The sequence below is a fragment of the Lampetra planeri genome, chromosome 12 (assembly GCF_965212315.1).
Source record: "Lampetra planeri chromosome 12, kcLamPlan1.2.h2, whole genome shotgun sequence".
Lineage (NCBI taxonomy): Eukaryota > Metazoa > Chordata > Hyperoartia > Petromyzontiformes > Petromyzontidae > Lampetra > Lampetra planeri.
This window is the reverse complement of record NC_136118.1, coordinates 4,120,696-4,132,917: the sequence shown is the minus strand read 5'-3', so window position 1 is coordinate 4,132,917 and position 12,222 is coordinate 4,120,696. Positions and strand designations below refer to the sequence as shown.

Here is a 12,222-nt window from a genome sequence, read left to right as displayed (position 1 = left end):
CCACCGCTCATGATCCGAATACACGCTGCCCTTTCACGCAATCGAAGGGGGCCGTCGCAATCGCGGGGGATGGCTTGACAAAGCGGGGGGGGGGGGGTCACATTTCTTGAAGTTCCTGCCGCACACACGCTCAGCAACAGACACGTGTCATCGCGAGCGGACACGTGTCACCGTGCCGGTTCCCACACTCACAGGAGGCGCAGGGTCTTGAGGCCAGCGAACGCCCGCAGAGGAAGACACCTTAGACGATTGTAGCTCAAAATCCTGCAAATAACAAAGAGGTGAAACCTTACACCCACGGACTTCCCGGGCGTTATGTTCCCCCCTCAACATATTTGGAGCTGTTCTACAAGTGCTGCGCTATTATAACTCACGTCGAGACCATCGTTTTTTTTTAAACAAAGCCGTGTTGTTATTGAGCGTGTTTGTTCCAACACGTCAGGATTGTACGCATTTTGAACTTCTTTCGCACAGTACGGGAAGAACAACAAACTAAACATAAAAAAATCACTTCTAAAGAAATTAGTTTTCGATTTAGATTGAAAAGTGCATAGCTCCAGTGGCTTCCTAATGAGAGAAAGGATTAACATCACGTGTCAAGGATTTTGTCTAATCACCCTGGACGTGCCCAATCTCGTCCGATCTCAGAACCTAAGCCAATTTTTGCCTGGATTGTAGTTAGATGGGCAACCACGGGGCTTGCCAGGTGTTGCAGGGCTGGGGCTGAGAGGTGGTCAGGACATCACATTGTTAAACCCCCTCCCCTGTATGCATGTATTTTCTCCAGATACTCCGGTTTCCTCTCACTGCCAAACATCTCATGAAAGCTATTGACCCAACGTCCCAATGCAGGGCCTTCTAGTGCCACGGTAGCACGATGTTAACTACCTCGCCTGGTATACAGGAGGTCGTAGGTTCGATCCCAACCTTGATGCCTGTATATTTGGAGTTTGCATGTTCTCCCCGTGGTCGCGTGGACTTTTCTGCGGGTTCTCTGGTTTTCCCCTCCACATTTTGAAGCGTGCTTTTAGAGTATTTGGCTGATATAAATGTCGACGTGATAAGTAACTTCGTTGAGCAAGAATTGTTTTGCCAAGTGGTTTCTGAAAAATGTCTATATCACTCAGTGGGCCTTACCTGGTAAAACCAAAAATATCATCGTTTTTCTTGAAAAAGAGTCCTGGGACTCAGAGCAGCTTACATGTTGCCACGACAATATCAATTGTAATGTATTGTGTTTTGCCTGCGCCAATACATTCCATGGGACATTTAATATTGTACATGCGGCTGATTTTAACCACCGCATTTGGAACAAATAACAACTCGCGCGTGCTTCATAAACAGGACAGAAACGCAGAGCAGAACCCACCCATTATTTTCTTCAAACAATAACCTTTGATCTGTCCTTCTGATGTACACAAACAATAACCAGCTTGCAGTTAAGTGCCGAGCCTTGGGTGGCCCCTAAGCCTGGCAGATTTTCACTGCGGTGCTGCTCGCTGCCCTCCCAGATTGTTTACATTTCACTCACAGAGCCTGCGCCTCCTCCACTCTGCTGGTCACCGAACAACAAGTAAATCAGCCGGTCAACTAACCAGCCAGCCAACCAAGTAATCAAACACCCAACCACCTGACCAACTAACCAGCCAGCCAGCCAGCCATTCAATTAATCAGCTAACCATCTGACCAACTCAGCAAACACCAAACCATCCAGCCAATTAATCAATGCACTAATTAACCAAGCAGACAGCCAGCCAGTCAGTCGGCCAGTCAATCAACCAACCCAACCCAGCCAGTCAGCCACCCAACTCTGCAATTGATTCATTCATTTAGACGGAAGCCAATAAGTACAGACGGAAGCCAATAAGTACACACGGTGCTTCATTCCTCTTCCAGCCCTCCGGGTCGTCATTGATCGGAGCGTTTGTGAGTGGCGCTTAAAACGTATCGAGCACCGTTGCGCTCGTTCAAGCCTCTCACGTCCCAGGATTATCTAGCAAACGTCCTTGGGGCTAATTAAACGCTGCAATAACGACCTAGGGTAATTAAACACATCTGTAGAGGTGCACGCTACGATTCAATTCTTACTTTTGTTTATCTTAAAGTTATGCATATATATATGGGTGTGAACTGTTTCTCTATGAGGTACAAGGTATGGTAATTTCGGCAGAATCCTGTTAATTCGGGCCAAATATGAAGGTATGCATGGGAGCCACGTACAGCAAATCATCCAACACATGTTTTGGCAGCTACATGGTGACACATGTTTTCAAATACCATGCCCTACATTGCACAGAAAAATGGGGCCTTTTGTCTGTTATTGTTAGGATGACATTACATTTGGCATCACTTTTAAACATTTATATAAAACCTATCATTATGCGCCGCACAGTCGAGTAATTTATAAACTATGCGAATATTATGTTTGTCTTATGAACGCATAATTAAGCCGCGTAAATATGGAAAACACCAATTATGAGGGGTGGCGTAGGAGTGTAGCCAACGCTAGGCAGTGCGACAAAGCAGGGCAATGCAAATCAAAATTGTATTGTGTGGGAAATTAACAATAGTTAAGAGTAATTCACCATTAATTCGACAGTCGTTCATTACTCTACTATTGCTAATTCCCCACACAATACAACAGAATGCAACTTGCATTCACGCTGCCTTGCAATTGCTCGCTCACACGACTGCTTGCGGAGGAGGGCTTCACGCGAGAGGGAGCTCATGAGCGTTCCTTCCAAGGGTCATATTGCCCTCTCGTCCATGCTGGCTAGACGCATTGGAGGAGGTAGAAATACCCACACTTTACCCCACCACATGCCAATCGATCAACTGTGGTGTATCCCCATTTATACTGCCGGGCACCACTATTCTTCCAACTACCGAGATTGAACCGGTGACCCCTGGATCGAAACTCCAGGATGTTGGTAACCGCTATACCACGGCAGGATCGTAGCATCTAAATACATCTAAATACATGTGCCAAATCCATTCCTGTCTGTGTATTCCACCCGCATTTTATAGCCATCAAGGATGCCGTCACGCAAACACGTTCGTTTTTGCTCGGCCATCAACGCTGCGTGTCTGCCGAGAGATGCTCCTCACCACTTTGTGGGGCGGCTACAGCAACTTGCGGCGGTTGATCGTAATTGACCAAAGTAACATTGTCCGTTGCCAGGAGTGGTAAACACTGTTACTGTCGAACCATGAAGCAGAAGGCAAATGGCAGCCAGCTGGTAGGGAAACGTGGTGAGGAATTGTTTCTGAGACCTGGGTGGGAGGAAGCTTGTGTTCGTTCGTTGGCTTCCTGGCTCCAGTGAGGAAGAGGACACCTGCCGCTGCATCTGTTCTAGCAATTCCACCTGCCTTGATTAGGCCCAGGATCGTCCAATTTTCAAAGCGGCTGTCCTGGGAAATCTGGAAGTCTTTCCAGAACACTAAGGTTCTTGTAAGTTGCGTTAGAATATGGCACTCAAGACAAAGCACTCAAGTGCATTCCCTCCCCCCCCCCCTCTTCTGGTATTGTGAGATAGTATTCTTGCCGTGATAGGTCCCGGTTCTTGGAATCTCCGAGATGACATCTCGAGTCTGTGGTTGGAGATGCACGTGGATGCTCATTACCCCGTGTGGCCCATTTCTACAGACTCCGGTCGTCAGAGGTGCATCCAACAGATTTAAAGGCAAAACAGCCAATATAATAATTACGACTTGGTTAAAGACGGTCACTGCATCGCACACTTTCAGATGTGCTACTACAGTCGTCTGAAATACTCTTCCTTCCATGATGCCCGGGAAATGAGTCCACTCCCTTCGGCTGACACCGAATTGACTTAACGAACCTCCCAACAGCCATCGGGCCCTGACCATCCGACACGGGTACTCACAGTGTGGAGAGCTGGGTGATGTTGCTGAAGGTGAAGTTTGCGATGGTGCTGATGTGGTTGTTGCTCAGGTCACTAGAAAGACAACGAGCGGAGGGATCGGTGCCAAGCGTGGGCCACGGTGTGCGACGGTGAGATCTAAATGTGCACACAACCCGACTCGCTCGATTAACATTACTTTACCCAATAAAGAGAAGCGGAGGGAGAAAATTATATTGCTTTTTCAACTTAATATTTAACATTCAATAAAAATGTAAAATAAGACAAAATTTTGCATGAAATGCGTGAGGTTGCCAGATTTATTACACATTTTTATTAGGCAAAAAATCCATTATTTTTGTGAAAGTGGATTATTAATTTGCAATTGTTTCGCAAGATTAACTATTGAGAGTTTTAACGAAGCATTTCACTTTTCTACATTTCACAATAGCCATTAACACCACGTTCCAAGCTCATTCACTTTAATGAGCAACTGCAAATGACCCCAACAGTTATAATAATGAATATGGGTCTGATTTCAATAGTGGTAATAAGAGCTCTTTTAGGATGATGATAATAATACTAATTTACAGCCCATTGCCACACCGCTGCTGGATGAAGGCTTGCCCATGCCTTGTCTGTCATTAATGTTGTTTGACCATACTTCACGACGCAGGCCAGTTAACGACAATAGGTTATAGGGTGAGGGGGAGCTAGGACCTGTTCAGATATCACGTGTCACTGATATCCCAGGTTCATAGCACAGTGTGCTACCCACTGCGCAATGCAGAATCCCCGTTCGGTTGGCATATTTATTAAGAGCAGTGCTTAGCACACTACATGATGAACCTTACAACCCGAGTTACATTACCGGGCATGGCTAACATAAGTGGCGAGTGATGAGTGAACCAGTTCTGGGTTTCCTGCACCGACCAACGTGGTAAAGTATGGACACACAACAAAAACGACTGACGTGACTTTCATCCAGCAGCGGACTGAAAATGGCGGAACACTCTTTCATTATGCAACTTACATGTCACCAGTGGTACTCACATGAACGAAAGGTGCTTGTAGTTGGACAGCTCTGGGGGAACCATGGTTAACTGGTTTCCGTCCAGGTAGCTGGGAATCAGTGGAGGCGTACGTAAGGGGAAGGGGACGGGGGGAACGGGATGCAGAGAAATATACCGGTCAGGAATTATTCATGGACATTAAAAGCCTGTTGCCAGGCATGTGGGGGGCAATGCATTCAGCGTTCACGTCACAGCTCTCGGCAGTACCCTGGCCACCCCCCACCCCCCACTCCCCCCCCACCCACTCTCCCCGGGGAAGCTAATGATCCAACCAGCACGGACCGAATTCTGCGAGCTCCATCTCTACGAATTCCCGCCCTCAAACGCATTCGCTAAATTAATAATAACCCGGCGTGCGACGATGCGACAGTTTCTTACACTCGTAATGAACGCGCCGGCGTCGTGCGTGCGGAAGCCGATATTTCCGACGTCTGAAAATTATAGTCGAAATGATGTTGCCCCCTCTTAAATGTGGGAATATGAGAGCACGCAACTGTACAAATGAGACGGAGCAAATGAGAAACAACGTGAGCCAGTAATGACGAGGAAAAACAAAATAACTGCATTGAATTGAAGCGTGATCATTTGTTGAATTGCTGGCAGGGGACGTTATCATTACACGCGGAACGTTCATCACGACCCGATGATGACTCCCGCATTGAATGCCTCCCACTACTTGCCAACCATAAAAAAAAAAATCCCACGCGGAGAGAGGCCCCTCTGTGCAGAAATGCTCCCCACGTGACTTGAGGCTGCGTAATTAGCGCCGCTCCACGGAGAGCCCCACGGCGATGCCCGTCGCGGAGACGGAGCGACGGCGTCGTCGTCACCGCCGTCTCCTTTACAGCGCGCTGGGTGTATTATTGTGGCGCGGGACTACGAGGGATGGATGTGCGACGGCTTGGGGGAGACCTTCATACAGCAGTCGATCGACCGTGGACGGTGATGATGATTATGAAAATGCAACCGCATGTCAAGATGCCGTACAATACCAGTGGGGATGTTCACAGGGGGAGGTGGAATGGGGTGAGGTTGGATGGGGGATGGGGGAGGGGCGGTATAGAGACTAGAATTTTTGAAGGAGAAGAGACCGTCCATCATGGGCAGAGGAGAAGAGGACCACGCCAGTAAGTCATCGGGGTTAAAGGGGCGGTAAAAGCACGTGGCAAGGCCGTGCAATGTTATCTTATTTTATATTTACAGAGCACCTTAGCTCAAGGCGCTCTCCATAGGTTAAAAGCGGTAACAAAAACAAGAGTGATTAAGATGGCAAGGGCGTGCAACAGAGGGCACGTGGGGGTCGCGAAAGGGTTATAGGGGAGGGAGGGGACGAAGTGGAGGGGCGAGGGGGAGGGAAGAGCATGGGCAATGGAGAAGAGGTGAGGCTTTGAGAGTGGAGCGAAAGGAGTTTAAGGAGTGGGGGCCTGGTTAGCCGAGCAGCGTGGCGTGCGAGCTAAAACTATAAACTAAGATATTCTTTATTTCACCAGGTAATTTATAGCAGCCATGCATGCTTCTAAATGTGGAAGGAAAAACCGTGGGTCCCGGAGAAGAATGCACACGACCACGGGGAGAACATGCAAACTCCAAATATACAGGCGTCAGGGTCAAGATCGAAACGACGCCCTCCTGTACACCGGGCGAGGGAGTTAACATCTCTCCACCACAACGCGTGTGCGGCGCGTGAGCCCGTGCCATGTGTGCGATCGCGGGAGAGCAGCGGGGCTCGTGCTCACAGCTCGGTGACATCTCGGGGTAGGCCCTTGGGCAGCCCCTTGAGGCCCTTGTTGCTGCAGCGCACCACCGTGTCCAGGCACGTGCACTCGGCAGGGCAGCGTGGCGGCGGCGTGCAGGCGTTCTCATCGTTGCCTGGCGCACAACATGGCGGGGGGGCGGGGGAGGGAGACCACCGGGAGAGTCGTCCGCTAAGCGCCAAGCAGGAGCCGCGAGCGGTTTAAAGGGAAGAAACACGGAGGGGCAGCCCAGAAATGTCTTGATTGTGCTAGTGCTGGCAGAAAGGCCTCCACTCGAGGGAGGGTAGTTTTGGGCTACTCATGTAGGCCGGTCAGACAACTTGGAAGAGGTGGGAGTATCCACACTTTGCCCCGTCTCTTTACTTTTTTAAAGACGGCCACTGCCAACGCACGCTTTCAGATGCGCTTCTGCGGCCATCTGAAACGCTCTTCCTTCTGATATTAGGAAGCCATTACAGCTTTCTAGTTTGAAATCTAGAATGAAAACGAATTTCTATAGAACAGTTTTTTTTGTCGTTTGTTGTCCTTCCCCCGCACCTTCGATTAGCATGGTTGGCTACATACGGTGCGAAAGAAGTTCAACACACATACACGCTTACCCCACTACATGTGACGTGCCGACCAACTGTGGCGGACACATTTATATCGTTGGGTGGACAAAGGCAACGGAGAATTTAAGATACCTCTCCATCGTTTTGAACGCTGTGCCGGGAGGAATGAAAGTCCATTGTGCTAACACACTACACCGCGGTGGGGCAGCATCCCGTTTCTGCATCTAACAGAAACGAGATGCGTGTGCGAGCGAGTTCGTCGCCAACGCACCGTCGTCGCATGAGAAGTCCTGCGCGGCCACGTCCTGGACGGGGATCTCACGCAGGAACGACGGCTTCTGGCACCGCGGGTTCCCCGTCACGATCCTCCGCTTGCGCAGCCACTCGCCCAGCCACGCCAGGTGGCAGTTACAGTTGAAGGGGTTCGCCAGCAGATTCCTGCCGCGGGGGGCACACGCGATAGAGATGGGTGAGACGGTTTAGCGTGAGGGGGGGGGGGTGGATAAATATATATATAGATGAAGAAGTGAGTGCGAGTCCATCGATATCTAATCCTGAGCGAGAATACCTGCTGAAAATATAAAGCTATTTTAAAGCGTCATGGATTATTCTTTTTTCGAACGCACCATTTTTGCTGGCATGACAACACTTCAAATACGTGAATTTGGCAAAACAGTTACCGTGCGCGGATGTTTATGTTGGCAACAGAACGCCGGGCGAGCAGAGCGTAGAAACGCTGCTGCTTCAGATGTGAGCCAACTGCAGGAAACGTGCCCATTAAACCATCCGCCAAACCTTTTGTCGCGCTGATCCTAGCCCTCGGCACACAATGACCATGGGAGCTCACCGTAGTGTGGGCTTAAGTGCGACAATAGTGATACGCTACTGCCGCAGCCCTCGGTTGAATGTGAGAGTTGTCCGGAGGGCTGGGGGTTTGTGGGGCGGCTGGGCGAGGGGTTTGGGGTGGGGGAAGGTGGGGGGGGGTTGGTGGCTGACAGAGGGGAACGTTAAGGTGACAATCGCGGTGAGATATTGGAGAGTGTCCCGGAGGTCTTGTCACTGCTTTGATGGGGGATTAATGACCATTAGCGGAGCTGGTTTCAAATGCGCCCCGCTGCCGTAGCAGATACATTTCAGAGGTCGATGACTCAATCACACGCGGTTTTTGTTGGCTATCGGCCTGGGGGCTGCCGGTCTCTGCGAGTCATGAGCGCTGAATCTTCTGCCGCCACACACGTGTGTGCGCGCGCGCGTTCGCTCACTGCGCGGCTCTAATGTTCGTGTGTGTGTGCCTGCGTGCGCGTACATGCGTCCGAGAGGGAAGGGAGAATCGTTACAGCTAACGCACCGGGTCGGAGGTCGGTGCTAGCTCTGCAACGAGCCATTCACATCGGGGAGACCGCGCAAGATGTCAACCGCGAGTTAACAGCGTGCGTGTAACTTTGAAATTGGGCCGTATATTACTTATCCTTTACAAGCCGACTTGTACGTTGTAAACAAAAAAAAACGTCCACGGAGTATAAACCTCCCCGGCTTTACGAGCTAAACGCCCGTCTGGTCTAGTTACTTAATCTATCCACGCCAAAATAATTCTGAATGAAATACATTTTTATGCTCTCCTTATTTTGCTTGTATGAAGAAAGCTTCGTGCACTCTCTGCAATACACACATGACTCCGAACATCCACCACGGGCTTGTTTGCATTGGCAATGGACATGTTGGCGAGCGCGGCGCGGAAACGCGTTGCTTCGAGTCAATGCTAACGACCCTGGGGTTTCTGCTTAAAAAAATATACAAGAAAATAACGCCCATGATGCATCGGCCCAAAGCGCCAAGTGACCAGCAACAAACAGCACGATCAAAGTTGTAACGGATAAGAGTTCGTACGTTTTTTTGAATTGAGCAAAGCAATTGCATATAAAGAGCCTGGAGAAAAGAGACGATGGGAGAAGATTCCGAATGGGCTTAAGATTCCGAAGTGGAGCCATGCGAGGGAAGAAGCAGAACGAGAAGAGTTGTGACCTGCAGTGTGGCGAGCGAGTGGGTGGGCGTGTGTGCACCTAGCATGGCACAAGCGCGGTGACGTGGTGACGTCACCGGTACTTAGTGGTGAACGGCGGTTGTTGTTGTTGTTGTTGTTGAGACGGCGAGGGAGTTGTTGAGCATGGATGACACGAAACGGTCGGTCTAGTAGACCGAGCCCTCGACATGGGGTGGAGGAATCAAGGAGCGAGGTTCGTGAGAACGGTCACCGTGCCACAGGAGCGATGCGAGAGTGACGAGGAGGCGACCGACCCCTTCACGTTAAGTGACAGCAAGTGCAGCGAGGCAGCAAAAGGGTTGCTCCACCCCCGATACAACAAAAGCATTCGCAACTTCGGCCAAATGCACGCTTTGCATAGTATCGCATTCACCATTTCATATTTGATCCGCCCTGTATTTTAAAGCAAAATTTGAGGATGCTTCTTTATAATCCCGGTAGGTATATGGGCGCGTGCGCGCGCGTGTGTGACCAGATTTGGAAAACTTAATTGATACAGGGCACGCATTTTGTGGCACGTCTTATTTTCCTGAGAAACTTATAATCCAAAGAATACGGTAATAACAACTTAATTTCATATAGCGCCATTCATGCTAATCGCATCCTCACAACGTCGTACATTAATTAAACACGAGGGCCAAATCCAATTGAAAGCAACTAGTGAGCGAAACGAAAACCCTCAGAAAATTTAAAATGGTGAAACGAATCACGAAATGCATGGCAAGATAAACAAGAAACAATCTCGATTTAAAGCTTTCGTGACTGCAGGGATTCATCTTCTTGGTTCTTTCGGTAAATTAAAAATAATAAAAATAAAACATAATAAAATAATATGTTTTATTTTTATTATTTCATTATTTCCCTTCTACGTGACTTTACCGAAAGAACCAAGAAGAAGAAACAATCGTCGGGACGATGCGGTGCTGTGTGTTGGAGTGGGTGGTGGTGTTGGGCGCTCCTCACAGCGTGGAGAGCGAGTGCACGGTGGCGAAGGCTCCGGGAGTGATGCTGCCGATCTGGTTGTCGTAGAGCGACAGCAGCCGCACCGAGCCGAGGCCTGCGAAGGTGCCGTTGCCCACGCACGTCAGCTTGTTGCTGCGCAGCATCCTGTCACGTGCGGAGGGGGTGAGACGCAGGGTGAGCGATTGTTTTTTTTTACTTTACTTTGACAAATCACCAAAGTGCTTGTCCGAACGACAAATTGCCGAATCGCCCGGTTGGCCGTCCGCGGGACTCGCTGGTCCGTTAGGACGGCTGCTTGCGTTGTGGCCGAAACGTCGTGAGAATTGTATTTTATTATGTTTTATTTGTATTATTTTATTGTCTCCCTTCTACGTGACTTTACCGAAAGAACCAAGAAGATGAATCCCTGCAGTCACGAAAGCTTTAAATCCGTTAGATCTGTCGTGACACGGGCAGAACCACGCAGGAACCCTCCCTCGGCAGCGTAGCGGTGGCACGTGGGCACTCTGGTTTGACACAACGACGGTTTTGGTTGCTCTCGCGTGCCCCACGATGATGATGATGATGATCATGATGTGCAATAAAGGTGACAATGGCCCAAGCGTTAAATGAAAAGCAAATGACTTAATTGGGAAAATAACAATGCAACATTGCCCCCTATCAGCAGATCAATGCCCATTTGGAGGCAAGTGCTGGGCATACCACGTGCAGCATAGGGAAAGGTGTCACTGAGGGTCACCTGGTTAGACTGCCATATGGCACTGGGATGGATGAGATGAGATGCGAAGTCATGCCCTTTGAATTGCTGAGGTATTTAAGCGCCATGACACAAATCCTTATCCTTACAATAAATATCTAAAAGACACATACACACGGACGATAAAAGGATCCAGTTGCAGTTGATGATAAATTGATTTCCATTTCCATATTACAATAAATATATTGTCAGCAATTATTGTGCGTGGCTCGCAATCCCTGCTTGGGGGTTGACTCAGCGCATCATTTCTGTGGGGTCGATAAAATAAGTTCCACTTTGTGGGGTAGGCAACAGTAGTTGTCCTATAGAGAGACTCTCCCCTGCCACAGGAACGAGGAATTTCCACTGCTGGCTTTGCAGGGCTGTAAACAGAAGATGAGAACCAATGCCTCAATGCTCATTTGAGCAAGACATTGCTTTTTGACGTTTTATTGCGACGGAATAACAAAAAACCATAATTCGCTGGGATGCACACGAAGGAACGCAGAGGAATTGCGTGGATGGCCGTGGCCGGGACAAAACAAGTTAACGCAAACCGAAAAAAAAGAAAGAAAGAAAAAAACACCCAAAAGAAAATAAAAACGCCCAAAACAAATATCATCCATTACACATTTCGCAGAGCACAAAAACTGCTCGAAAGGTCATGGCAATAAACTGGCGGCGTACAGTGTTTTGAGGCCCTCCAGGCCCCGAAACATGGCTCCGTGCACACTCTCCAGCTGGTTTCCCGTCAGCAGGAGCTCTCCCACCGAGCCGGCGCCTTCAAACGCCCCCTCCTCCACTTCGGCGATCTTGTTGTTGCTCAGGTTACTGCGTGCGGAGGGAGCAGACACGGCGGGAGAGTTCCCCCACCGAACCACGAGCACGACACACAATTCGCGGGCTCGCGCAAAAGCGCACACGCGCGACCGGTAGAAGACCTGATGATGCGGGCGGTTACGAGAAGGGAACCGGCACTGTTTGGGCAGACATGTAGGATGGACAACAGCAGGAAAATTAAAAGTGTGTTGTTCAGAAAAATGGAAGGAACCGGAAAGAGAGGAAAACATAACGGAGAATGGCTTGACGAGGACACCATAAGAGATTGGTGCCAGGAAGATGTGTGCACTACTTGAGCATATTGGCACAAGACAGAGGGAAAGTGGAAACAAATGACAAAATGTGCGGTGGACACCTACGGGCTATCCGCCGATGGTGATGATGAAGTAACATTCAGCCCT

At 49.4% G+C, this 12,222-nt stretch overlaps 1 protein-coding gene across 2 annotated transcripts in view; it reads right to left on the bottom strand.

The window, feature by feature from the left end:
- LOC144721532 (slit homolog 2 protein-like) overlaps positions 1-12,222 on the bottom strand; it is a 188,185-nt gene that overhangs the window by 29,122 nt on the left and 146,841 nt on the right. For both annotated transcript variants that reach the window (XM_078599210.1, XM_078599211.1), the window contains 7 exons: positions 11,669-11,812; positions 10,246-10,389; positions 7,513-7,679; positions 6,673-6,805; positions 4,917-4,985; positions 3,888-3,959; positions 193-264 (listed from right to left, as the gene is read on the bottom strand). In XM_078599210.1, the coding sequence (XP_078455336.1) occupies positions 193-264; positions 3,888-3,959; positions 4,917-4,985; positions 6,673-6,805; positions 7,513-7,679; positions 10,246-10,389; positions 11,669-11,812 (801 nt within the window). The remainder of the gene's footprint in view (positions 1-192; positions 265-3,887; positions 3,960-4,916; positions 4,986-6,672; positions 6,806-7,512; positions 7,680-10,245; positions 10,390-11,668; positions 11,813-12,222) is intronic.